The 24,702-nt window shown below is 53.5% G+C and overlaps 2 protein-coding genes across 3 annotated transcripts in view; one reads left to right on the top strand and one right to left on the bottom strand.

The window, feature by feature from the left end:
- The window catches only part of POLA1 (DNA polymerase alpha 1, catalytic subunit), a 303,690-nt gene extending 298,488 nt beyond the window's left edge, over positions 1–5,202 (top strand). For both annotated transcript variants that reach the window (XM_044234364.1, XM_044234365.1), the window contains one exon: positions 3,922–5,202. In XM_044234364.1, coding sequence (XP_044090299.1) covers positions 3,922–4,064 — 143 coding nt within the window. In that variant the 3' untranslated portion in view covers positions 4,065–5,202. The remainder of the gene's footprint in view (positions 1–3,921) is intronic.
- Positions 5,203–11,894: 6,692 nt separating this feature from the next.
- On the bottom strand, positions 11,895–24,305 carry ARX (aristaless related homeobox). The gene is made up of 5 exons (XM_044234604.1): positions 23,826–24,305; positions 21,165–22,053; positions 18,509–18,554; positions 15,361–15,689; positions 11,895–13,080 (listed from the first exon to the last, which is right to left on the bottom strand). The coding sequence occupies exons 1-5, from the start codon at positions 24,019–24,021 to the stop codon at positions 12,840–12,842; spliced, it is 1,701 nt and encodes a 566-aa protein (XP_044090539.1). The 5' UTR covers positions 24,022–24,305; the 3' UTR covers positions 11,895–12,839.
- Positions 24,306–24,702: the final 397 nt, after the last annotated feature.

Genomic DNA, 24,702 nt, shown 5'->3' with positions numbered 1-24,702 from the left:
GGATATTTTATTCCGTTGGAAGGCTGTATTTTGGTATCAACAAAAAAAGAAGCAAAAAAGAAAACTGGAGATAATTATTTATAAGTAGGAATGGAGCTGGAGAGTGGACTAACAGACTCCTCAGCCCTTAGAAATCTGGGAGCGTCTACCATGTGATTTCCGGACGAGACTTGGACCTCGAGGCGTTGTTCAGTCAGTAAATGCCTTGTACGCGGAGTGTGCCTGGCACTGTGCCTTGTGAATTTGTTTCTAAAGAACTGAATGGAAGATGATGGTTTTTATTTCTTATTTTGAGAAGTGTTTATATACTTGTTAGCTGATTGGGGGCCCGAATGCATTTGTCTTTGAAACGTGGATTATCTCTTAAGATCTTTCAGATACTGTGCATTGCCCAGACCCGGTTATTGATTGATATTCCGGACAGAGCCGGCCAGGCCAGAGGCTCCAGCAGTTTTCTATAGTTTGGGGGGTTTTAAATCATAAAGTGGCTTTCTTTCAGAATTCCTAAAGCTTCCGGCATTCCACCCCTTGAGGCAAAGCTCACGTTGCATTGAGAGAGGGAGGCTATGGATTAGAAACGGTGGGAAAGCAGAGAACTGTATGGTGGGAAGCCATGCAATTAAAAAACTGACTGAAATTATTACCTGATTTCATAATTGACAGAATATTTAATTCAGATATAGTAAATTGACACACCTCTACACAGAGACAATTATGACTGACTGTATAACACCTGACAGAATCAATTATAACTGACTGTTGTTTGATACCTTTGCACGGAAATAAATGAAACAGACATTCAGAACAGAGACGGCTGCTGCCTGTGTGCCTAAGCCTGCCTTAATTAAAATAAAATAACCAGTAGGCGATGTTAAAAAGTCTTTGCCTCGTGGGTTTCTAGTTGAATGTGTTTCCTTAAGTCCAAAGGGGGTTTTTACAAAGAGTACAGCTGAAAGAGATTTTTGGTTTACTGATACGGAAGTAAAATCTCTGAAGTGGAGATGCTTTCCTTTGATGGGAAAATACTCCCATTTGACCAAACAGTTCTAATGTTTGCTTGAATCTGTTACTTCTAAATAAAATATTTAAGACAGGTTCGACCTGCAGGTGATGGTTTAGTTCATCCCGTGTAGAAAACACCGTAACTTGCCTGATGATGAGGTTTTTTATTCTAATCAGTAGAAACCACCTTTTAAATGAGCAGTTCATTTTAGTATCTGATAAAATACTGTCAATAATTAATGTCTAGGCTACCTTGTTTTTTCACTGTTTTCATAAGGGTTGGGAACAGGATGTTTCTGATAACCAGTATATGACTCTAAGGAGTCAGCATGTAGAAAGCCTGGGAAGCTGCAGATACGCGTTCCTCGAAGGTTATTCCCAGGAAAAGAAGATTCACTTCACTGGGGTACTAAGATGAGTGATTTCCAGGTGATAGTTGAGGCCACTGGAGTTGATTTCGCTGATGCACCTGAGTGTAGAAAGAGCATTTCCTTCCCCAGTTGACGAAGTTTGGATTTTTCCACGCTGGTTGCTGAAACAGCAACAGCCCCGGCCCCTGGCATCACTGTGGACCAGGCTGGGCTGGTCTTCCCTGCCCCTTGCCGGATGGCCTCTTGGATTCTCTTAACAGTTGTTGTCATTGGGTGCCTGACCTGCGGTGCCTGTGTCCGTGGCCTCTTTACCGACTCCCAAAACCAGAGCAGGGAGAAGGAATCACGTGCTCCTAGCCACATTAACTGGTTTCCACCATTTAACACTGGTATTTTCCCTTGAGTTCTACGGTGGTGGGCGTAGCAGTAAAGGAAACAGGAGAGCAGTTTCATGCGAAGCCTAACGTAGGGGGCCTAGGTGCCTGAAGGGGGCCAAGAATAAGCACAAAGAAGGGGTGAGCCCTCCCTCCCCACCCCCGCTCCCCGCTCTGGCGCGCCTGTGCCAGCTCGTGCAGTTCTATTTCCTAGAAGACCTTCCATATGTTATTGATTAAATTCTCACTGGGGAAGCAAGTGGGAGCTTTTATCTGCATGTCCAACTGGCGTGCAGTGGTGCCTTAGCTGTATTGACCGGCTATGGGATATGCTGGCGGTCACACTCATCTTTTCCGAAGAAGAGCACCGAGTGACGCTGGTTGTCATTCTAACTCTGCTGTGTGGCAGCGTAAATAGTCCCCTTTCTAACCAACCTGGTGGGAAAAGTCAATATCCCATCAGCAAAGGAGGTAAACACATCAGGAGCGAGGCCCTCTCCCTTCCTCCCCTGCCCCGGATTCCGGCGGCTCTTGAAATGTGCGCCCCCAGTCAGCACCTGCGTGTGTGTCATTCACATGCACGGGGCGCGGGCCCGCCGCTCTGGCCTGCGGGGAGGCGGCCGCCACCGCTCGGGGCCATTGTGGCAGATTCCCAGACTCCGATAATTAGAACTTTCAAAGTGTCTTTCTGTAGTCGGCTGCTGGTGCCTCCCTCTCTCGCTTGCTCCTCACCCCTCTTTTTCCACCCCCATTGGGCATTTAAATCCTCGCCACAAAACTTCTTGTTGTTGTTTCTTGAAAGGCAATTGATGTAATTTAGAAAAGGTTGCAGGGAACAAATGGGAACTTGTAGCTAAGGAACAAAAATCTGGAGACCCAGCTTTAGTTTTCTGGGTGTTTCGTAGATTTCAGTGTTGCCCTGTTGTTGCAGTGGGGTTTTTCTTTCTGTGGTTGATGTGCACTGCCTTCTGTGTTTCCTTCCTGATACTTTCCTATTCCGGGGCACTGTGCAGCCTGACTTGGCACAGGCCGGCATCTGGGGGCCTGCGCATCTCATTCTGGGTGCCGGCACGCAGGGTAGCGTGAGGGCAGTGCACAGGTGAGCCTGTCCTCCCCACTGTGGACTTGGGCTTCTGGATACCTGGGCTTGCATTTCTTCATCCCAGATTTCCAGCTGTGTGTCCTGGGGCGAGTGACTTAATCACCCACCTTCAGCCAGCAAATGGGGAGCCTAAATAAATAAATAAATAAATGTCGGCCTTTCCAAACACCTTAAAGGGTTCCTGCGCAGCTCTGAACTAAAACTGTGTCATCTAAAGCATCCGGGAAGGGACCCTCCCCTAGGGATCACCCTTATCCTCAAAAGATCAGACCTCCGTGTCTTGGCCCTTACTGCTCCTTTAAATGAACCAAGGGCAGAGGTAGCAGGCTCTGGGGAAGGAAAGGAAGCCTCTCCTATCTGGCTGGTAGAGCCCTTCTCAGAATGGGAAGGCCAGAGATGAATGGGTAACAGCAGCAGGAGACAGAGGACCGGCCGCTGCATACCCAGAGTTCACAGGCATACAGTGTGGACAAAGAAGAAGAAGGAATCTTACCAATGGACAGGTGCTCTCTGGACAGCCTACCCCTTACCTCTGTCAACAGAGGCGTTTTGTGTTGCAGAGGGACACAGACCAAAGGGCCTGAAAGCCAACTAGGCCCAGCTGCTCCAGGGACTTAGCTCCAGGAGGCTCTGGCTTCCTTCGAGACAAAGTCTTTGCTGCCGCGTCCATACCTCGCACACGGTTGCGCACATGTGCTGGACAGCGCCGCGGGAGTGCTGGCCGCGGGCTGGCTTCACCTTGGTGGCCGCAGCCCGGCCTGCACCTGCGGCTCGCATCACTAGAGCAGGACCCTGCCTGTCCCACAGGGCGCTGTGTCAGCTAGGTGGTGAGCAGTGGCAGGCAGGGCAGAGGAAGAAAGGCTCCCACAGAGGAATCTAGGGGTCTCACCCACCCCCCGCATGGGACTGGCCCCGGGTGTAGACCAGCCACAGGACCATGAGGACATCTGAGACACGGAACTGCAAACCGAATCCGCGCCCTCTTCTCTAGTGCTTGACCAGTAAATAGTCAATGGTCTTTAAAGACGCTACCTCTGAGACTTGTAAACCTTTTATTTTTATTTCTTTTTAGATAAGTGGAAGAAGTTTTTTACCCCCAAAGTTCGTCAGGACTACCAAAAACTCAAGAACACTGCAGAGCAGTTCTTGGCCCTAAGTGGCTACTCGGAAGTGAACCTCAGCAAACTCTTCGCTGACTGTGCCGTGAGGCCGTGAGGGCACCCCAGAAGGGGCAGCCTGGGTGGGTGAAGACAGACGCCCGGCTTCCTGGCCACCGCACCACCTCCTCCAGACCCTACCTGCTTCTCGGCCATCACGTCTCATTTAGGACCACCGCATCTCCTGTTTGTGCGCATGGGGCTTGGAGGGGCATTACTGCCGGGGACCGGGAGACCGGGGACCGCAACAGTCATCCGCCTGCCAAGCATCAGAGCACATCGGAAGAGCCTTCCTGTCGTAGTATGACCCCGACTACTGAAACACAGCCTAGAGCCCACTGCAAAGTGGCTGAAGAGCTGGCCGCTTCGTATTTAGGACTGGATTTCGAGGGGAGGGGCTGGTGAGGGACGAGAAATTAATTGAGAGTGGCTGGAATGCAGGGGACCCCAGGCTTTGCCCCAGGGCCTTCAGCAGAGATGCCCCCAGAGAGAGAGATTTATGAAGCCTGGTAGGAGCGCTAACATTTTGCCTTTTCACACGCCAATTAAACCCAGTCTGAACCCAACTGTTGCCCCAGCCTCTGGCTTCAGGAGTGGCTGTCCTTTTCAGTCTTGTCTTTTATAGAGGTAGCTGAGGGGGGAGATGGAGAAGCCTTGCGTTGACTAAATAGATTAAACAGAGCTTACTTGTTTATTCAACTGGCCCAGAGCTGCACGTGGACACCCGCACTGGGCAGGTGTTTTACACTCACATTCCTTCTTTTCCCCCTTAAGTAGAAAGTCCAGGTAAGGTTTATATAGTAGGAAAACACATTTAAAATAATTTGATATCCTATAACATTTCCTTTAAAATGTGTAGAGGTTGGGGAAAGGATCACTGTGTTGTGTTCAGAAGAAATTGGGAGGAGGTTTGGCGAATTAGCCCCGGTGCTGTTTTGGTTTTTTCTGTTTCGCTTTTTTTTTCCCCCTTTCATTTCTTCACAGTGGTGCCTCTTTGCCAGAAGCCAAATGTATTTCAATATAGCAGTCTTTCCATTCTTACAGTATTTGTGAGATTATACTAACAGAATCTATTTCCCCTGTACACTGTGCTATATATTTTTTAAAATGTCTACCTGTTTTTCTACAAGAAAAATATGTTGTGCTTCCATCCCCTCTCCCTGTCCCCTGCTTAAATAAAGTTTTCTGAAAGGAAAGCAGTTGCAGTGAATCTTTGTCAGGTGCAAAGTGTTGGCTAGAGGTGGCAGCCAGGAGGAGTAAGGGATGACTGGAGGCCAGCCCCTTCCCAAACTTCAGCCCTGTTCAAAATCAGCTCAGAGATGCCCAACTGATGTTTGTCCAAATGTTCCGAGTAGCATTTGGGAGAATTCCTCAGATCATTTAAGAGATGAAGTAAGGTTTCTCATGTGCTTTGCTGACTTGGACAGCCAGAGAGCTAAGCCAAGAGCCCAGTGGTATCTATTTTTGGAGAACGAGACCCAGTGGCTCTTGGGAGAAAGGCCCCTCACAGGAGAAAGGTCACTCAGCACAGACACTAGTGAATCCCCTTGTGAAAACTGGAGATGATACCATCTTCTGTCTTGCTTTGCTTTCTCTTTCCTCTCCCTCACTTTGTCCTCTGTATAAGGTTCCAAGCAGAGACACTTTGGGTGTAGGGCCCCGTCACTTAATTAGTGAAAGCCTTGGCACCTCGGGCTCCGCAGCCTGTCACAAGTGAGAGCAGCCACATTGCTTCAGCAAAGTGGGGGGAGTAAGTGTGGTCTTCATTGTTTCTGTCACGTAAAGTTCTGGACATGGTTCTCCAGTGTGTGTTTCTGGAGCCCATGCCTCCACGCTGCTTTCTGAAGAGAAGGCGCATTTTCCTTGGTTTCTGGAACCTGGGTTTGCGGTAAATACAAATAGAGAGTTATCCTGAACTTGGTCATCAAGAAACTCCAAGATGCTCAAATAACTTCTTACCGCTCTGTTTCTCGTCTCTGCATCTAGCCGGCAAGCACCGTGAGGTCAGGACCTGCTTCTGTAGCAAGGCTGGAGAAAGAGCCAGTGTGGCACAGGCCCAGGAATAGCTAATGGAGCCATAGATGCTTTCTCTCTCTCTCTCTCTCTCTCACAAAAGATTTTATCCATTCACTTGAGAGAGAGAAAGAACAAGTGGGTGAAGGGACAGAGGGAGAGGGAGAAGCAGCCCTCCCCCCAACAGGGAGCCCAGCCTGGGGGTGGGGCAAGGTTGCTGCTGCTGGATCCCAGGACCCCCAGGGATCATGACCCAAGCCAAGCCAAAGGCAGCCGCTTAACCCACTGAGCCAGCCAGGCGCCCCGCCATAGATGCTTTCCTGTTCAGATGTGGAACTCCAGGTTAGTGGAGGGGCTTTTCTGGGAGGCACATAGAGAGTCCAGAATTTTACAGAAAATCGAAACTGCAACTTTGATTAAGAATTCCAGTGACTTAGAACACTGGAGAAGCACTCACTTTTCGCTAGCACTCACTCTTCTCCGAGAAAGGTTTCTACCCCTTGATTTTTGTCAGTTGGTAGGGCAGTGGGTAGGATGGGTGCAGAAATGCCACCCACGTCTTTGCAAGGGGGAGCCTACCTACGTGCCTCCACCACAGGCTGTTGGGCGAGGATCAATGCTAACACTGAGCAACTGAAACGAGCCGGGCTCACACGCCAGAATGGCAGCGACTGTGGTGGACCAGAGTGGGCACGTCCTGTCCAAAGAGGGCAGAGGGTACTCGGTGGTGCTGGAAGGCCTGGAGCCCAGGGTGGCCCCATGATCCGGTTGTCAAGAGAAGCCAGGAATCCCGATATTCCATAGAGAGGCTCAAGTTTGAAGCCCTGGCAACCAGTTTTTTTAAAATAAAATTTTGAACGCTGGGCCAGACTAAACCTCTAGGCTGACTTTTATCTGGGTCAGTTGGGAAACGGTACCCTAAAAGCACCCTTGCTCCTCTCAGGGTCCCACGCCTCCGAGAAGGGCACCTCTCCTGTTGAACAGAAGCAGTAGGATCTGCCCACAGGGCGCACATCTGTCTGGGACACCGATGGCTACCCGTCAGCTCGCCTTCATTTAAAGGGGGCAGAAGGGAGGCCAGAAGTCGAAAAACCTTCAGAGATCATGCTCAAGATTTTAATTTGTCCAGGAAACAGACGGAGTTAATCTTCTGACTCTTCCCCAAGACTTGGGGGCTTACCAAAGTTCCCAGATGGGGGTTCCAGGAGGGGATATGGAACGGGGATGAATTCACTGCCCTTCGCCACCGCTCCCTTCTCGTGCCCATCCCCACCTCTTAACCCCCAACACACGCGCACATCAACATGCCTTTCCCAATGCAGCATTTAAATTCGTTTGGCAGGAGATGCAAAGATCAAGGAAACTCCAGAAACACACCTCCCTATCTTATGTCAGGGTCTTAAGAAAAACACACCAAGCCCCAGACCCTCTGGTCAGACTCCCCCAGCCCCTCCATTCTGTGCTCCCATCCCAAACTTAAAGCCACCTTGCTTTCCCTCCCTCCCTCCTCTCCCTCTCTCTGTCTCTTTCTCTCTGTCTCTCTCTCTCTCTCTCTCTCTCTCTCTCTGTCTCCCTCATTCTCTCTCCCCTCACCTAAATATTTCTTAATTGAACGCTTTGCCGTGGAGCTTCCTTATAGCAGTTTAATAGATTAACTCATCTGAGCCAGCCTCAAATTTCAGATTAAAATTCCTTCATCCCGAAGGCAGCATTATCAGGTTGTTGGAGGCTGTTTTCAAACCTTGGTTTTGAATAGCAGCGGCTCTGCATTAATTTAACCACTAAGCTAATAAGTAGGTTTCGTTTTGTTATGCTAAGCTTTATTGCTTTTCTTTTGATCAGAATGGTGTTGTTGAGCAAAGCAGCAGACAAGGCATTCTTTGATGAGGGAATTAGCGCTCCATTCTTCCTCTATTATTCATAGCACAGTGGAATATGTAAGTACCTGAGGGTGTCAAAGGAGCGCAGGTTCTATTGCAAAGTGCTCGCCTTGTTTCTCTCAATAGCTGACTATGAGATGATAAACCGCTTAATACACTGTGCTAATTGGATGAGAGCAAAAAGAGATGGGAATTAAGGCGAGGCAAAAGGAGAAAGTGCAACCAGCCTTCAATTCACTCTTTCACCACTTTACCAGCACCAAAGGAGGCACAAGCTTTCTATAAGCAGACTAGAGGTTTTGTGCGGAGATAAAATGAACGTGTTAGTGGATTCAAGTAATACACTAATTATTGCACAGTATAAATACCACTACTGGTTTTATAACAGGGAGGTAAACTTCTTTTGAGAGGGTTATAGGATTGCTTGGCAGTGGTGTAGAACCTAATAAGGGCCCAGAGTAATAACCCCCTGGATTAACAAAATTGCTGCTTGCAGAAGTATGATTCAGGCTTTTACGAAGATTTCCGGAGAATTGAATAAAAATGACTGAATGACATTTCGTAATGTATAACTGGTAATCGCTCCCTTTTCTTTAAAGGAAAAAATGTATACTTCAAAGTGGACCGTTAATAACGTCCAGAGACAACACAACTTTTTTCCTTTGAAAAATTCTTCTCCCCCCCCCCCACCACCCTGGCAGGTAGCGGGTTTCCTACTCCCCACCTCCAGCCAGCCTGCCACTGGCAGTGAAATACGCAGTTCCTCCCTGGGACTCAGGGTTCCAAAATATCCTCTTAGGCCCCGTTAAAGACCCCCTTCATCCACACACACTGTTGTGTATACACATGCACACATGCTCACGTACACATTTTTTTGCCCTCTAAATGCAAGCTCAACGAACCCGTGTATACTTTTCTTCCCTCTAACATCGGCCCCCTCTTCTAATCCAGTAAGATCTCTACACTCAAAATGATATGAAAAGGAGAACTGTGGGTGCCTTGTCTCTGGGTTGTACAAATCCAAAACAACAGTAATAAATGTTTGCCCCAATTAGGGAGAGGAGTGGGCTAATAGGAGGGGGGGAAAATGGGAAACTGGCTGGGGCCAATACTGGTGACTTTAGCTGAAGCCTGAGTTTCAAGTCCCAAACCTTCTCCAATGGTCCCTCGCTCTAATTCACCTCACTTCCGTCTTCCCCACCACAAACCTAGGATCCCCACCGCAACCGTCCGCATTCCAGGCCGTGGGTGGTTGGTGACAGAGGAACACAGGGGCACCTTCTGATAATATTATGACAATCTTAATCCCTTCTTGCCTTTCCTTCCATGGCCTTATCCAGATCTGGCTAGCCTGTCTGAAAATGTAGCAAGTTAACTTTCTCCTTCTCTCTCCCTTCCCATAGAGTCTCCCAAGCACCCCTCATCCCAGGATTCTGTAGGGGTGGCCCTGGGAAAGCAGGTGGTGGGGCATTCTGCCCTGGGTGTGACAGGGGACAGCCATGCCCCCATCGCAGGGGCTCTCCTGAACTCCCCTGGGCTCGGCATGTCCTCCAAGATGGAAGAGGTTTGCTTAAGGTTGGGGGGGGGGGGTCAGCCGCTCCCAGCATTGTGACTACATTCCCAGATATTGGGGCCAAATTGGGTTGCCATTCATTAATAATGCTCACAATAAGATTAAATCATTCTGGAAAATCTCATAAAATCCCCCTAAGTACGCTCCAGTGGCTCTTTCCAATCCCCATCATTCAGCACTTGGGGAGGTTTGGAAGGAGAAGAAAATTGGTTTCTTTGCTTTTAATGCTGCTTTGAAAAGATACTCAGGGTTTGTCATGCGTGACATGTCACATGTTTAATGTGGACTTGCTGGAAGTCAGGGGGTCTTTAGCGTGTGATATTTATGGGGAATATTAAGTGCAGAATGAGGTCCCTCCAGCTGGGGAAAGTTGAAAGAATAGGAGGCCCGGGACCGGGCTTGTTTGTGGCATCAGAATGACATAGGATTAAGAGTTTGTAAAACAAGGCAAGGGGTTCTCATTGGCCAGTAATAAATGTAATCCTTGGAGGTAATTTCACGCAATTTGCTTCTGCTCCATGGAAGGGTCAAATGAGAAAAAATGACTTAAAAAAGAGTTCATTAACAGGAAGAATGGTACTGTTTCTCGTATAACATCCAACTGGCAGTCTAGAGAGGAAAAAAAGCCGTACCTAAACAAAAAGCCAAAATCGAGGGAAAATTGATATTGACCACCAAAAAAAAAAAAAAAAAAAAAGGCCCTTTCCCTCACTCCCTCTTCTCCTGCCCTCCCCTATCCCTACCTCCAACTCCAGAGTAATCCTGCCCACCCCAGGAAAGGGGCCTTCACACCGGGAGATCCTGTGGAGTCTGGAGGTTTGAGGCACTCAGATCGCGAGGGGACGTCCTAGAAAGTTCCCGCCTGGCCTGCTAAACTCGAGAAAGGGGTGTGAGGCCGCAGTGGCTGAAAAGAGGTGGTGGGCGGGCCCGCTCCCCCTGGCCCCAGGCCGGGCTTCTGCTTTCGAGCTCCGTCCTTGTGAGTCCGGAGCCCGGGCTCGGCGGCGGTGGCCCCACCCGACGGCCCAGGGCCGGAAAGCAGCCTCGGCCCCAAAGCCCGTGGGCGCCTTCCCCAAAGTTCCCAGCAGGCGGGGGCTCCGGATTTCAGCGCCGGGGCGGGCGGGGGGTGGGGGGCGACCCGAGGGCACCTGGGCCCGAGCGCGGCAGCTGCTGAGCGGGTTATTCGCCCCCGAGTTGTCGCCGACCTCCGCCCGACCCCGCACCTGCCCCTAGGCCGCGCACACTTGCGCTCCGGGCCGCAAGGGGACCCGCCCCCCTTCTGCGGGGCGCAGCCCGGGAGCGCGCGCCGAGCCGGACGGCAGGCCCGGAGACTCGCCCCCGCCCCCGCCCCCCGCGGCGCCCGACTGGCCCACGGCCTGGCGGGGCGGCTGGCACCCGCCCCGTGAGCCCGGTAGTCACGCCGCGGCGGCACCCCACCCCCAGCCTGCCCCTCTCCCCAAAGGTCCGGCGCGCTAATTACTACAAATTGAAACTAATTAAGCTTCTCTTCCCTTTCCCATCACCCTGGGAGCATCGGCGAGACCCAGCCCCCGCGGGCGGGCTTCCCCCGCGGTCACCGGGAGGGGCGCAGGAAGGGCCGAGGCGAGGGAGGGAGAAGCCACGGTTCCCGGCGCGGGGAGTAGTGCGCCGAGGGGGTTACGGATTGCAAATCTGATCGGGTCTCCTCAAGAAACCTGAGTTGTTTAGATTTTTTTAAACGTATACATTTGCCAATGCCTGGATAAGTGATGTAATGACATTTGTCGAGTTAAGATCTGCCACTTGGATACCCCTCGCTGCCTTTCCATCACTGTTTCTGCGTTCTTCTCTCCCTCCCTCTCCCCATCTCTCTCTCTCTCTCTTTCACACACACACACACACACACACACACACACCGACGCGCGCGCGCGCGCGCGTGCACACACACCCTCCTCCCCGTGGGTATACACTGTGGAGCCCGCCCCCTCGGAAGCCAGCGCCTCGGCTTCCTGCTCTCGCCATTACCTGTCATTTCGGACTGCGCGCTTCCTTGCTACGTGGCACTTTCCACGAACAGTTTCCTTCACCTTCCAAGCCAAGACTCCTGCTCGCTTCAACTTTCTATCTCCACCGTCAACAACGCCTACCGTCCACCCACCGCCCACCATGCATGCCCAACCCACGTCCGTAGCCCCGCACTCTCAGCTCCCGCTGCGGCACGACCCGGGGGAGGCGAGATGCGGCGGAAAGCGCTGCGGCGGCGTCCTTAACTCGTGGACGAAACCCGAATGCCTTCGAGGATCAGATTCAAACCTGGGGCCTCTGCCAGGAGAACGCGCTCGCAGATAAACCGAGAAGATGCCTGAGCGCTGGAACCCACCCCTGGCCTCTGGGGGGCCCCCAGTGTGCTGACCCCACAGCGCCTGCATAGAGCATTCACACTTCCTTTTGTTAAACATATAATTTTTTTTTATTTTGAGCGTGACACTTCTCCACTAGATAGCAAGGAAAAGTGATAACAATTACACATTACACAAAAGTACTGTACCATTGCCTTTATCTTGAAGGTTTCGGAAGCCTCTACAGTTAATAAGTTAAATAAAGGGCTTGAGTACATAAATATTTGTCTAGGAACCCTACCGTATCTACAACACAGTAAGAATCTACAGGAGGACAAACTTTTACCATACCACGCTGAGTGCAATTGCGTTATAACATTTCAAATATACAAAGCTCTGTTCTTTTTTTTTTTAATAACAATGGTATGTACAGAATCAATAATCACAGTTTGGTGACTTCAACAGTCCATATTCTAGCAGAGTATTTCCCTTTGGTTTGATATAAAAACCTTGGTTGGTGTATGATAAAGAAGAGAACAAGAACAAGACGCCCCTTTCTGTTAAGTGCACTGTTAGCTATCTTACAGATTCGCGTTCGCTTCCCTGGCCCTGGCTTCACACCGGGGCCCACGCTTGGGAGATCAACTTAGAGCGCCAAAATGCTGTTAAAAAAGAAAAAGCTAAGTGGGGTGCCAGGAGGAAGAGAGGTTGGGTTTTTTAATTTTTTAACTTCAATACCAGGCGTCTTGGAGAGAAAACCTCTCCGATATTTTCAGCAAAGTAAGAACGGGAGCGAGTGGGCGTTCGAGTGGGAGCGAGGTTGGCAGTGGCGGGGGAGGGGGCAGGGGCGGGTGGACAGCCAGCCGAGGAGATGCCACGTCCGGTAGCGCCAGGGGCTGCCTTGCCCGCATCCAGGCTGCTGCGAAGGCGGCTGCGCTCTCTCAGTGCCGTCTCGGGAGTGTGCTGGTCCTCTGTTTCCATTTGGTCTTGAGTGGTGCTGAGTGAGGTGACCTTTCGGGGTGCGCCCGGGGCGCGAGGGTGGAGGGCAGCCTTTAGCACACCTCCTTGCCCGTGCTGGTGCCCGGCAGGATGTTGAGCTGCGTGAGCTGCGCGGCGTGCTCCTTGGCCTTGAGCCTCAGCGCGGCTATGCTAGAGGCGCGTCTGTCTGCGGCCGCAGTGGCCGGGTCGGCCAGCGCGCCCGACGCCACCGCGCCCTCCACGGCGGGCGTGGGCTGTCTCAGGAGCGCGGCCGCGGTCGACGCGCTGGTCAGGGGGGCCATGGTGGAAAAGAGCCTGCAGGGAGAGCAAACAGCGCGGTCACGGCCTCGGGAGCTGAGCGCGGCGCTGGGGGAGGGGGGGTCAAAGAGGCAGGGAGGGGGCGGGCAGCGTTTCCCGCCGCCTCCCACCCGGGGAGCAGAAAGCCATACGAGGGTGCAGACGGGCGCCGCCGGAAGAAGCCCTGAGTCACAGGGCTAGGGTGGGCCATGGGCTGGGGTACAGGTGGAAGGCTAGGGTGCTCTGAGAGGGCTTTACTAGAGCAGGGAACCGATGGTGTGTGGCGGGGGTGGGGCGAGGCCCAAGGGCCAGGTATCCTGAAGGGATCTGATCCAGGGCGGAGGCAGGTCCCGTGGCCCAAAACCCAACGGCCCCATTGCCTGGATTCTGCGCTTTCGCATAAGAAGGGGCTGTATTCTCAGGCCGGGAGCTCCAGTTGCCAGGAGAGAAAAAAAAGACAAAGAGGAAAAGAAGAGAGATGGAGGAGTAAAAAAGAGAAAGAAGGGAGAAAGTGGGATCAAAACCGATCATGACCAATGCTGCAGACTTTGCACTCTCCCTAGGGCGCCTTGTCGGCCGGGGACTCCTCTTGCTCGGAAAAGCTGGACTGGTTTGCTGGCCTTCCCGCCGACACGGCCACCCTCCCGCGCCAGACTGAGCCGCCAGTGCCCAGCCAATGACCGCGAGGTGGGGGTGGGGGGCGCCCGCCTGTTGATTTCCGCTCGACAGGCCGCTCTGACCCGCCAGCCGCCCAGCGTCCCGGCGCGGCAACACTCTTTCCCCATTGCCTTCCCTGCGTCCCGCAGCCTCTTACCCAGAGAACCCCGAACCCGCGACCCCCGCGCGCGCGCGCGGTGCACGGCGACGTGCAAGCCTCGGACCCCAAGTCCGGGATCCCAGTCCGCGCCACCAACTCCAGGCGGTGCCGGGATTGCTCCTTGAGGCGCCTCCACCCCCCTTCTCACAACACAGGGGACCTGCAGCCGAGGCCAGAAGCCCCCCGCCCCCCCCCGCCCCCCGACACTGCCACCCCAAACCCCCTCATGTCCCCACCCCACCCCCCGCCAGGGTTCTGGCTCTGAACTCCCGCAGTGCCAACTCGGAGTTTCCACGATTAGAAATGAGCCCACTAGGGATTGAGGACAGCCTCCTACTTATCCCAAGTCACACTCCAACCTTCAGGCCACCCCCACCGCACTCCTCTTGCGACCGCTCCAAATCTCGAAGTCTGGTACTCCAGCCATGGTCTGCCAGCTTTTACAAGTCACTTGTCCGAAGGAAAAGGGGGTGGGGGTGGGGTTGGTTCAAGGGACGCAGGACTTAAAGTTGTTTTCCCAGAAAAAGTAAAGTGTGGCCTGGAGGGGGTGTGTAAGAGGCCCCGGTTCCATAGGTAAACTGAGTCACTAACTACACTTCAGTGCACTGTTTATCGGTGCGTTACATGAAACTACTTTTACTTAGTGTCTTTTTTTGAAACTTTTCTCTAAGATGATTTTTGTTAAGTGGCTGCGCAGTTGGATGAATCTGTTATTTCTTTGTTCTCCCGAAGAGAGATCATTGAAGCTGCATTCAGTTTTATTTTCACTGCACTTTCCAACTTAATACATCCCTCCTTTGTTTCTTTGTCTGGGTGATTATACAGACTTTTTATTTCACCATTCGATGTTCATTTAAAGAAAGGATATTATAATATACGATGAACTGTTTCTTTTATTTCGTTGTCTTGTGCTGCCGTGAGGGTGGGGGGGGGTGTTGCACACATGGGGGTATGGCTGGCAGCGGGTCATTTGAGTGACAGAGAAGTTAGAGTCTGGGGAAGAAGAAAGAATTCTTTGCACCCAGAGGGCTGGTGGCTCCAGGGCTCCTGTGGAAACCAGAACTGTGTTCCTCTGCCAGGCTTTGGGGTATGGGGGAGGATTTTTGCAAAATCTGGAGTCATCTCAGCTCCATAGGATACACCTGGGCACCGTTACACACATACCAGCTATGGCCTGCGTGGTTGCTGCCTTCAGCTGGTACTTGTACAGCTCTCACTCAACACTCCCAGTTGACAGGGCGGTTGTTACTGCCACCGCCCTCCCCTTTGCTACTCAGTCCCAAGTCATTCCCTTCGAGATCCACACTGTTTGAGGCAAAATTAGAGAGTATTTTCTTTGGCTAAACCTCTGCGGGTTGGCCAAAGAGCGAAGATGTGTGTGGCCGCGGCCTGTCTCCGGCCTCCTCCCTGACCTCAGCCTCCGTGTGTGTATGAGACAGACAGACAGACAGACAGACAGACTCCCCGAGGCCGCGCGTTACCTGCCGAACGCAGGGCTGATGAAGGCCGGGTGTCGGAACACAGCGGCTCCGAGGAAAGTGCTCAGGCCCAGCGGCGCCCCGCTGGGCGGCAGGCTGGCCGAGCCTGGAGGCGGAGGTAGGCTCGGGAAGGCGGCGGCAGCCGCGGCAGCGGCGGCCGTCCAGGCCGAGTCAAGCGCCGGGTGGTGCGGAGGGAAGGGGCTTGCGTCCAGGTAGGGGCTCAGCGGGTGGGTGGCTGAGAGCGGCCCGGGGAAGGGCAGCCCGGGAGGATGGGTCTGCGCGCCCGCCTTCTCCCGCTTGCGCCACTTCGCCCGACGGTTCTGGAACCAGACCTGCAAAGCGGAGAGAGCCGCGGTCGGCGGGCGCTGGGGGCGCGCCCTGGCCTCCTCCCCGCCCCCCACCCCAGTGCTGCGGGGCCCTTTCTTCTTTCCACCGGGGCCGGAGCCCACTCGCCCCTCTCTGGCCTCCGGCTATTCAACGACACCTCTGGGGCCAAACAGGCGGCGAGAAGGAGCCCAAACGTAAAGCCAGCAGGAAACACGGGGCCGGCAAAGCCTTTCCAGCAGCGTGTATTTGAAACAGCCTAGTTCCTTTCCAAGTTGGAAGAAAGTGGTCCGAGAGTTTAGAGAGGGAGAAACCGAGGTTTAAACGTCGCCGCGGCCATCTGCTTGCGGGGCAGCTTTAAACACGTCGCTTAAACCTCTCTCAGCCTCAGTTTTCTAATCTGTAAAATGGTGATAATAAAACTGCTATGTGGAATGTATAACGTAAAGCATGTGCAAGCTCGCCGTAGCCTGGGACTCTTGGCAGTGGGCAGCCACCCAGAGATGAACACACATGGGCTCTCCGTTGCCTGTCAGCGGTTCCCGCCTATTTCAGGTTTATCCAAGAGCTGGCAAAACCCCCGCTGTGTTGAAAAGGGGATCTCGGGGAGGCGGTTCATTTATTCTTTCCAGAAATATTTGTTGAACACCTAAGAGCACTAAGCTGGGTTCTGGGGCTTGGGGAAAGCTGGGCGGGCAGGAAAAGCTGGGTTTGCCCCAGCAAACAAGCATAAAGTGTAGGGATGCAGTTCTCTGGGAAAGGAAATATGGGGCCTGTGGCCTGCCATCCGCGGGGGCTCCGTGCGGGGCCTGCTTCCCTCCAGGAAGGCGCTGACTGCCAGGCCCAGGTATGCAGCAAACCCTGGACGAACAGAAATCAGAGCGCGGACTACCTGTAGACGTCACACATCTTCAGAGCTAACAAGTCCTTGATTTCTTTGCGGGATGTGGTTTAAACAGGTTATTTAAATAAGACAGTTCTAGGCTTGGGGGAGGTTTCCAGCACAAGGTATCTTCCTAATTGTTAATAGAAAGCTGTTTTAGTAGAGACCTTCACCTGAGATGTGGCAGCTACCATAGTCTAAAAATAACTCCCAGAAGCATGAAATTATTTTTATGTGACCTGCTCATCACACCCACAGCTAATAAGATATGCTCCTTCTCCCCTGAAGGCATTAATATTTTTAGGCTTGGGGTGATGCCTGCACACGAGTCTAAAAATTAAGAATGAACTCCAGGACTCTCCAGAGTTATATGAAAATATAATGTAAATGATCCCAGAGGGCTCGGTGTGTTTTTTTAATTGAAAGACATCCGTGCCTTTCATATATACACACTTGGAAGTTGTCCTACTAGCCCTGGGAGCTAAGCTGGGCTAGCCTTCTAGACAGCCCCCTATGACAAGGGAAGTCGAGAATCCACATCAGTTGATTATTTCAAACGCGGTTGAAAAGGGGGCCATCCATAAGATGCCACAGCCCTCAAACAATCTATTTGTGAATTAGAGAAACACTCTAGTGCGGAAATTCAGAGGGGCTTGGAAAAGTAAGACTAGATGGGACCAGGCTGGGTGGGCAGCTTTTGTGTATCCAAATCTGTCTAGACGAGAATCTCCGCCACTCTCCGATGGCAGTGAAAGGAGTGGAGGAGGGGAGGGGGGCAGGGGAGGCAGAATGCCCTCAAAGAACGTGGAAACCTTTTACAGACAGATCGTCTCTCCCGGCTCAACTGCAATCATCAAGATGTCCCCCTGCAATTCCTCATTATTGAATTAATACCTCTGAGGCCCCCCAAAGGTAAACGAAAGGGCTCTAATAATTCATATTCACTTAATTACATCTTCTCCAGTGAATAGGGAGAGAGGAGAAGGGGAGGGGGCGCTCTCTTTCTTTTTAAAAGTTATTTAACTTTCCCACGACTCGTTCCCCTGAGCTGAAAATACGGAGTTGCTGTCACATCTCTGTTTGACAATGGAGAAATGTGTCAACAGAAAGGAGGGGACAGGCCTCATCATTAGCCCTCTAATGCAAGAAGCTGTTGTGTATTAAATGAGCCATATGGAATTTATTGTGCTTTATCAGCGCTTGATTTTGACTGTAAAGTGATTCACTCAGCTCCTAACCCAGGGACATCTGTTTTCTGTTGGCCATCGGGGCTGCCCAGTGTTGATCGTCTCTTTGGTTATGAGGCCTGGGTTCGGAAATGCACTCTGGTATGGGGCTGCAAACACCTTTAATAGCATTGCACTCACTCCCTATTAGATCAATGTGGGCTCATTGCTATAAAAAATGGGAAATCAAATAGCATTAGCCAGCTCCTTGTGCGGGCGGAGGGGAAATCAAACAGCATTTTGCCTTCAAATGGCCCTGTTTGTTCTAGCACTAAGTGGGCTTTTATGAAGCCCGATTGGAGACTTAATCGCAGCCAAATACCTGCTTGGAGCTGAGCGGATTTGTCTAACAACCAAATCCATGCTCCATCCCATTATTTCAATCAGGAGAAGTCAGTCCTCCGATTGTTTCCTACAGGGGCCATGGAACCGGGGGGCTCCTGACTGCAGTGTTGAGACCCTGAAATCCCTCTTCTGCTCCTAGACCCCTTCTTCAAGGCTCCCAAACCCAGAAACCTTCCCTTCCAAACCCAGGTCTTCACATTTCCGTCTTTTTGTGCATGAGTGTTTGGGTCTATTTTTTTTTTCTGATTCTGCTTCTCTTCGTTTTATGAAGGGGGTCTCAACCCACCCCAATTCATCCACCCCCCCTCCCACTCTTCTCCCCTCCCCGCCCCTCCCCCTCCTTCCTCTCTCTCTCTCTGCTGGTGCAGCTCACCTGGACTCGGGCCTCAGTCAAATCCAGCCTCATGGCCAGTTCCTCCCTATAAGAAAGCGACACACAGACAGGAGGTCACAGCAGGCTCCGGCAAGCCCTCTCAGCCACCTTCCCCTTGCTGGCAGGCCTCCGCCATTAGGGTCTCCCCTGGCTGCCTGCCTCACCCCCAAACAGATGGGCCTCATGAGCCCTTCACCACCAAAATGCCTACTGTTTGAAAACATAAAAACACACAACACATTGCTGGGTATAAGATATTATCTTGTATCATACTATATTCAAGAGTGACAGGGGTGGCTTCTTGAGTCCATAAACCTAACTGGTACTCGGATTCCCCCTCAATCTCCCATAAGCCAGAGTTGTACAAGAAACACACATGCACACAATGCTTACTGCCTGTTCTGGCCTAATGTTACATGGGAGAAGAACTCAGTATTCAACCAAAAATTATTTTCCTGCCCTTGGTGTCTTTCTGCCTTGAAATTTTTTTCTACCTCCCCCCACCCCATTCTCCCCCTCCTTCTCTCTCTCTCCCTCTCCAGCGCTTTGCCTTTCCCTCCATCTCCCCCCCCCCGCCCCCCCTCCCTCCCTCCCTCCCTCCCTCGCCCCTTAGGTCATACTCCCCATTACCCTCTGGAGATATGTTAAGCTTGTTAAGAGTTCAGTGGGGTAATTTTTTGATTAAACAAAATTCTGCGCACCTCCTGACTCCAGTGCCCACTACAAACCCTGCCCATCTCAGGGGAAGTCAATTTAACTGAAACCCTACCCCGTCATTGCCGTTATTACTGCGACAATTAAGGCAAATAGGAAACCATTAAGATGCTGTAAAATGGCTTACGACCTGTTTACCGAAAATATGAGCTCGAGAGAATAATTGGCTCTACCCCCGCTACTATGAAAGATTGGGGGCCACCCCAGCCTGGGACCCGGGTCTGCACTGCCCGCAGGGCACAGGTCCACACCTGGAACTTCAGGGCCAGGAGAGAAAACCGGATCACCGAGCGCTTTCCCTTGCCTCCCGCTGCCGTGAGCACCAGCAAATCTAAAGCCACACTTCTGGCCGGCTCCCCCACCTGAGCCCAGGAACTCTAGGTAACCCCCAGTGGGAAAGAGGAGGGCACCGGCTGCCGGAGTGGAGCTGCCCCCCTTCCAGCACCCTGGTTCCCCCTGAAGAAGCTAAGAAAGGGCAGACTTGGATGCCCAGCGATACCTCATCATTTTCTTCTTTTGAAACACACATGTGTCACAAATGCAAAAAGCAGGGCGGCCACTTAGCCAGTTGATAGCACACACCGATTTTGAAATTTATGTTCTTTTTAAAGATGATGAGGGACTGGACGGTATAGGGGAGGATCAACTTTAGCTCGAGGGTGACCAAGTGTAGCGCCCGCCGGCATCAGAGCCACTTCTTTTTCATGACTGCTTAAGAGAGTTTGGCAATTACTCGCCAGATCAGCGTCACTTTAGAGTTGGCTCCGGCCTCCTGAGCTCTGAGCCGCGATTCCTCCTCCGGCTCAAAGGGGCGGCCAGCCTTCCGCTTCTAAACCGCTGATGGAAAAGCTGCACGCGTCTTGTGCGAAGGAGCTGCCTGAGCTTCACAAGCTGCTGCGCCAGGCAGATACCCATCGGTTTCTTCCTACCCACGGAGGGAAGTTTGCCCTGCCCCTGGCTCCTCTCCTCGTCTAAGCCCAGACCTTGACCTTCGGGTGGGAGAGGAAGCCTCCCCCACCGCCGGCCAGCGCCCCAGGTTGGATGAACCAGTCATCTCACCTCTTTCCCCAAACAGTCCGGCAAGAGGAAAGTGGAGCGTGACCAAGCGGAACATCCCGGCTGGACAGCCGTCCAAAGAGAAAAATCCTCCTCCCCGCGCCGTTTTGCCTCCCGACCGCCAGGCTGCCAGCAATCCCGGCCCGCCCCTGTAAACCCGCGTACAGTGAACGAGTGCCGGGCTTAACGCGCGTGTGCGAAGAGAGCACAGGGACGAGCGGGGAAGACCCTGGCTGCTGCCCCCCAGATGTGCAGATACCAAACCCTGCCCAGTGCTGACTTGTTCCCTTATTTCAGAAGTCCTCAAACGACAGAACTGGAATCTTTTTTTAAAGGCCTTCTCCGCAGTCATGGGCTCCAGCTTCACTGTGAACAGCGAACAGCGTAACTGATACGCACCAGGCTCCTGGGGCATCAGGCGGGGGTGGCGAACGCGCACCACACAGCGGCCATAAATAGCCCCTGTTTTTGCTTTCTGAACCTGGCCTGGGGCCTGGCCGGGACCGCAGCGCCTGGGGTCCGGCGTCTGTGCTCTGGGGAGCGCATGCCTCCAAGGTGGCGCTTTCGGGCACTCTTTGGAGAGGCCGTTTTTCTCTAACTAAAACTTGTAACTTGAAAAAAAAAATTTTTTTTTTTAATTAAACTGGAGAGACTTTGGGAAGGAAAGGAGTGGTCCCAGTCCAAACTTAAAGCGCGGAGTAGGGGTAGGGTTGGGTGGGCGTAGTTTTTTGTGAGCTGGGGTGGGTGCGCTGGGAGGACACACCTGGGTAGAGTCTAAGAGCCAAGTCCCTGCCCCGAACCCGGGGCCCCCGCCCGCCCGCCTTCCCTCTCCGGGGCCCGCTGGCGCTCTCTCCGAGCTACCGCCGCGCCCGCCCCTCTCGCGTACCTGGTGAAGACGTCTGGGTAGTGCGTCTTCTGGAAGGCCCGCTCCAGTTCTTCCAGCTGGTAGCTGGTGAACGTGGTGCGGTAGCGCCGCTGTTTGCGCTTCAGCAGCCCCTCCTCCGAATCGCTGCCCGCCGACAGGCACACGCTGTCCTCGCCGTCCTTGCCCTCGGCGTCCTCTGGGTGCAGCAGGAGCTCCTCCTTGGGCGATAGCTCGCCTCCCTCGGTGGCCACGGCGGCGGCGGCGGCGGCAGCGGCGGCGGCGGCCACCCCGCCAGTGGAGGCCACGGCGCAGCGCCGGGGCTCCTTGAGCAGCGCGCGGGCGTCGTCCTCCAGCAGCTCCTCCTCGTCGTCCTCCAACAGCTCCTCTTCCTCGTCTTCGTCCTCTTCATCCTCCAGCAGCTCCTCCTCGTCGTCCTCTGCGCCCGTACCGCCGCCCGCCGCCTGGGCGCCACCGGGGCCGCTGGCCGCGCCGAGGCGCTCGTCCGGGTGCGCGGCCCCCCCCGGGCCACCCAGCTCGTCCAGCGCGGGCGGTGGCGGCACGAAGGGCGCCCCGTTTTCGCGGTACGACTTGCTGCGGCTGATGCTCACCTGCGGTGCCTGGCTGATCTTGAGCGTGTCCCAGGCCGCGGCCGCGGCGGCCGCGGCGGCCACCGCAGCCCCCGCGCCGTCCGGCCGCTCCCCGGGCCGCGCGGCTGGCGGCGGCGGCGGAGGGGCCTCCCCGCGCGGACCCGCCGTGGCCGTGGCCGCAGCCGCAGCAGCTGCTGCGGCCGCCGCCGCCGCCGCCGCGGCGCCCTGGAGGAGGCGGCCCCCGCCCGGGCCGTACAGGCGCCGAAGCTTGGGCGGCAGGTGGAGCTCAGCCTCGAACGGGGCGCTGCTGCCCTTGGGGGAGCCTGCGGGCAAGGGAGAGCGGTCAGCGCACTAGCCAGCCCGGCGTCCCCACCAGAGCGGTCACCGGAGGCCGACCCACCACTGCTCTGTCGGCCCCTAGGCCCCGGCCCCCCCTCCCGCGCGCTACCGGATTTGGACCTCCTTCACCTCCTTCCCCACTTTTCAGGCTTTTTCTTTTTTTCCTTCTCTCTCTCTCTTTTTTTTTTCTTCTGTCCTCCTCTGTCCCTCTCATCTCTTCTTTCCCTCTCCCACTCTTCCCTTCATTTCCTTTTTCCTTCCTTTACCTCTTTCTTTCCCTCTCTTCCTTTCATTTTTATTTTCCTTCTCTTTTTCTCTTTCCTTCTCTACCCGTCTCTCACGTTCTTTCCTCATCTTTCTCCTCTCGCCCTTCCTTCCTTTCTTTTTTGTGCGCTTTCCCCGCTCACTCTCCTCTTCCTTTCTTTTTTTCTTTTTCTTTCCCTTTGCGCTCGCTCTCTCTCTCTCTCTCTCTCTCTCACTTTTTTCCCCTCCCCATTTCAGGGCAAGGAAGAATCTGAGAACATTCAACAACTTTTTAAAAAATCATCACCACCCTGAAAACTTTACGCAGGACCTCTGCCCGCTGCTCTGCCACGCAGGCCCAGGCCGGCGAGAGGGGCACTGCCCGTGGGCGACCCCTGCGGGGACTGAGGAAGCGGCCCAGTGGCCCTGAGCGCGGGCCTTGCCGCAACAGCCCACCGCGGGCGGGGGACGGGGGCTCCTAGCACAGAAAGGCAAAGAAAAATCTTCCTGGGGAAAATGGGCTCGGAAAGGCCTGGGAGGGGGCAGGAGGGGGGTCACAACAGGCACAGGCCGCTCTTTCCCTTCGAGGAAGCGCCTGGCACAGGTGCCACTGCAGGCTAAAAAAAGAAAAGGAAAAAGTCAGTTTTATTTTAAACTACTCCTTCTCCGCCATCTGCTCCTGTCTTCCAAGGGGCGCTGCGGCTGGACCGCTGGTTTTCGGATTTTAAAAGAAATCAACAATTCTTTCCCTGTGATACTTCTGAGGGCAGCTCAAGGCGAAACTTGAGCGTAACAGGTTCGGGGCAAAACGACGGTTGTTTTGGAATTTTTAATTTTAGAAAAAAAACCCTTTTAAATGTTTCAACTCTATTTTTAAAAAATAACACAGCAGAGAAAACATAGCACCCAGAAGCGCACATTTCATACATTTCAAATACAATAAGGAGCATTTGGGTAATCCCAGGGAGATATTTTCTACAAAGCTTGGGTTTAAAAGGTCACAAGTAAGCTACAATCAAAAAAAGGAAAAAAGGGCAGACGGTTGGGGGCAGATGGGGGTTGTGGAGAGCACTACAAATAAAGAAATCTTCCAAAGAGGAGAGACCAAGGCTCAGTCTACCTGGACACCCCTATTCACAGCTTTAGGAGTCCTTGTCTTCAAGTTGTTACAAGGGTCCACCCGGCACCTGCTGTTTCTGACCGGTGGCCCCTCTTCAGAGCACCCCCAAGGCCACCAAAGGCAGCACTGAAACAACCTAACGGCCAATTCTGAGAATCTAAGCCCCACACCCCCCACCAAAGCGAAGCTCGGCCTGTGCATCAGGAAGCTGAGAGGAAGGGAGAGACAGCCCCTAGCGAGATGTTTGCTGCTCTTTGAGGCACCAGGCCTCAGAGTTGTTCTCTCTCTGTCATCCATCTCCAGCTTGATAATCCCAGGCCCCTGGCCCCGAACATCAAACATCCAAACCAGTGCCCAGCACTCTTTGCAGGTGCCTGGCGGGCGCAGCCTTACCTTGCACAGCCTTTTCCTGGTCGGCGCGGCTGGCCAGTGGGGCGGGCAGGCTCTGCGCGGCTCCCAGCAGCCGCATCTTGCATGGGCTCCTTCGGCCCAGGATGCTGTCGATGCAGTAGGAGGATAGCAAAGTTGGAGATTTACTTTTGCACTCGGGCCTCTCGGAGCAGCCCTCCTCCTGGTACTGATTGCTCATGGCTGGGTTTTTTTTCCCTGGACGCAGAGAGCGGGGCCGCTGGCTGCCTCTCCTGGAGGGTGGGGTGGATGGTTGTGTGTTAGGGAGTGGGGTTAGATGGCTGGTTGTAATGGATATTACTGCGATCTCTGTGCCTCTCTGCCTCCCTCGGTTGCTGGCTGCTGGCTCCCGCCCTGCCCGCAGCCCAAGCTCGCCCTCTCCGCGCTCAGGACAAGCAGTAACAAGTGTAGTGAGCGGCGGGCGCGGAGCTCTGGAGTCTCTCTCCTCCACGTGCTGAGAGGCGCCCTCTGATTGGCTCTCGCCAGAGGCCGGGCTGCGCTGGGCTGCGGGCTCAGAGCAAAGCCTGGACTGGAGTCCAGAAAGGCCGGCGTTGGGGAGAGGGGTTGCGGGCACTCACCCGAACTATTTTTTTTTCTTTTCTTTTTTGTTTTTAACTAACAATTTTCTAAGTTCTCCATCTTCTTCCTGTGGATTCTCCTTTAACCCATCAGGGCTGCCCCGAAGCTCTAGCTTATTCTGATGTCAGGCCTGTGGGTGCCACTTGGGCGCCTTGCGCCCCTTCCACCAACGGGAGGACCTCGTTTCCTGGAGGCAAGGCCTTGAGGCTCGCGCTCAGACCGACTTGGTACTTTGCAAAGCCAGGGCTGTGCTTCCAGGACAGCGCCTCGATCTCAGTGGCGC

The sequence above is a fragment of the Neovison vison genome, chromosome X (assembly GCF_020171115.1).
Source record: "Neovison vison isolate M4711 chromosome X, ASM_NN_V1, whole genome shotgun sequence".
Lineage (NCBI taxonomy): Eukaryota > Metazoa > Chordata > Mammalia > Carnivora > Mustelidae > Neogale > Neogale vison.
This window is presented reverse-complemented; position numbering and strand designations above follow the sequence as displayed.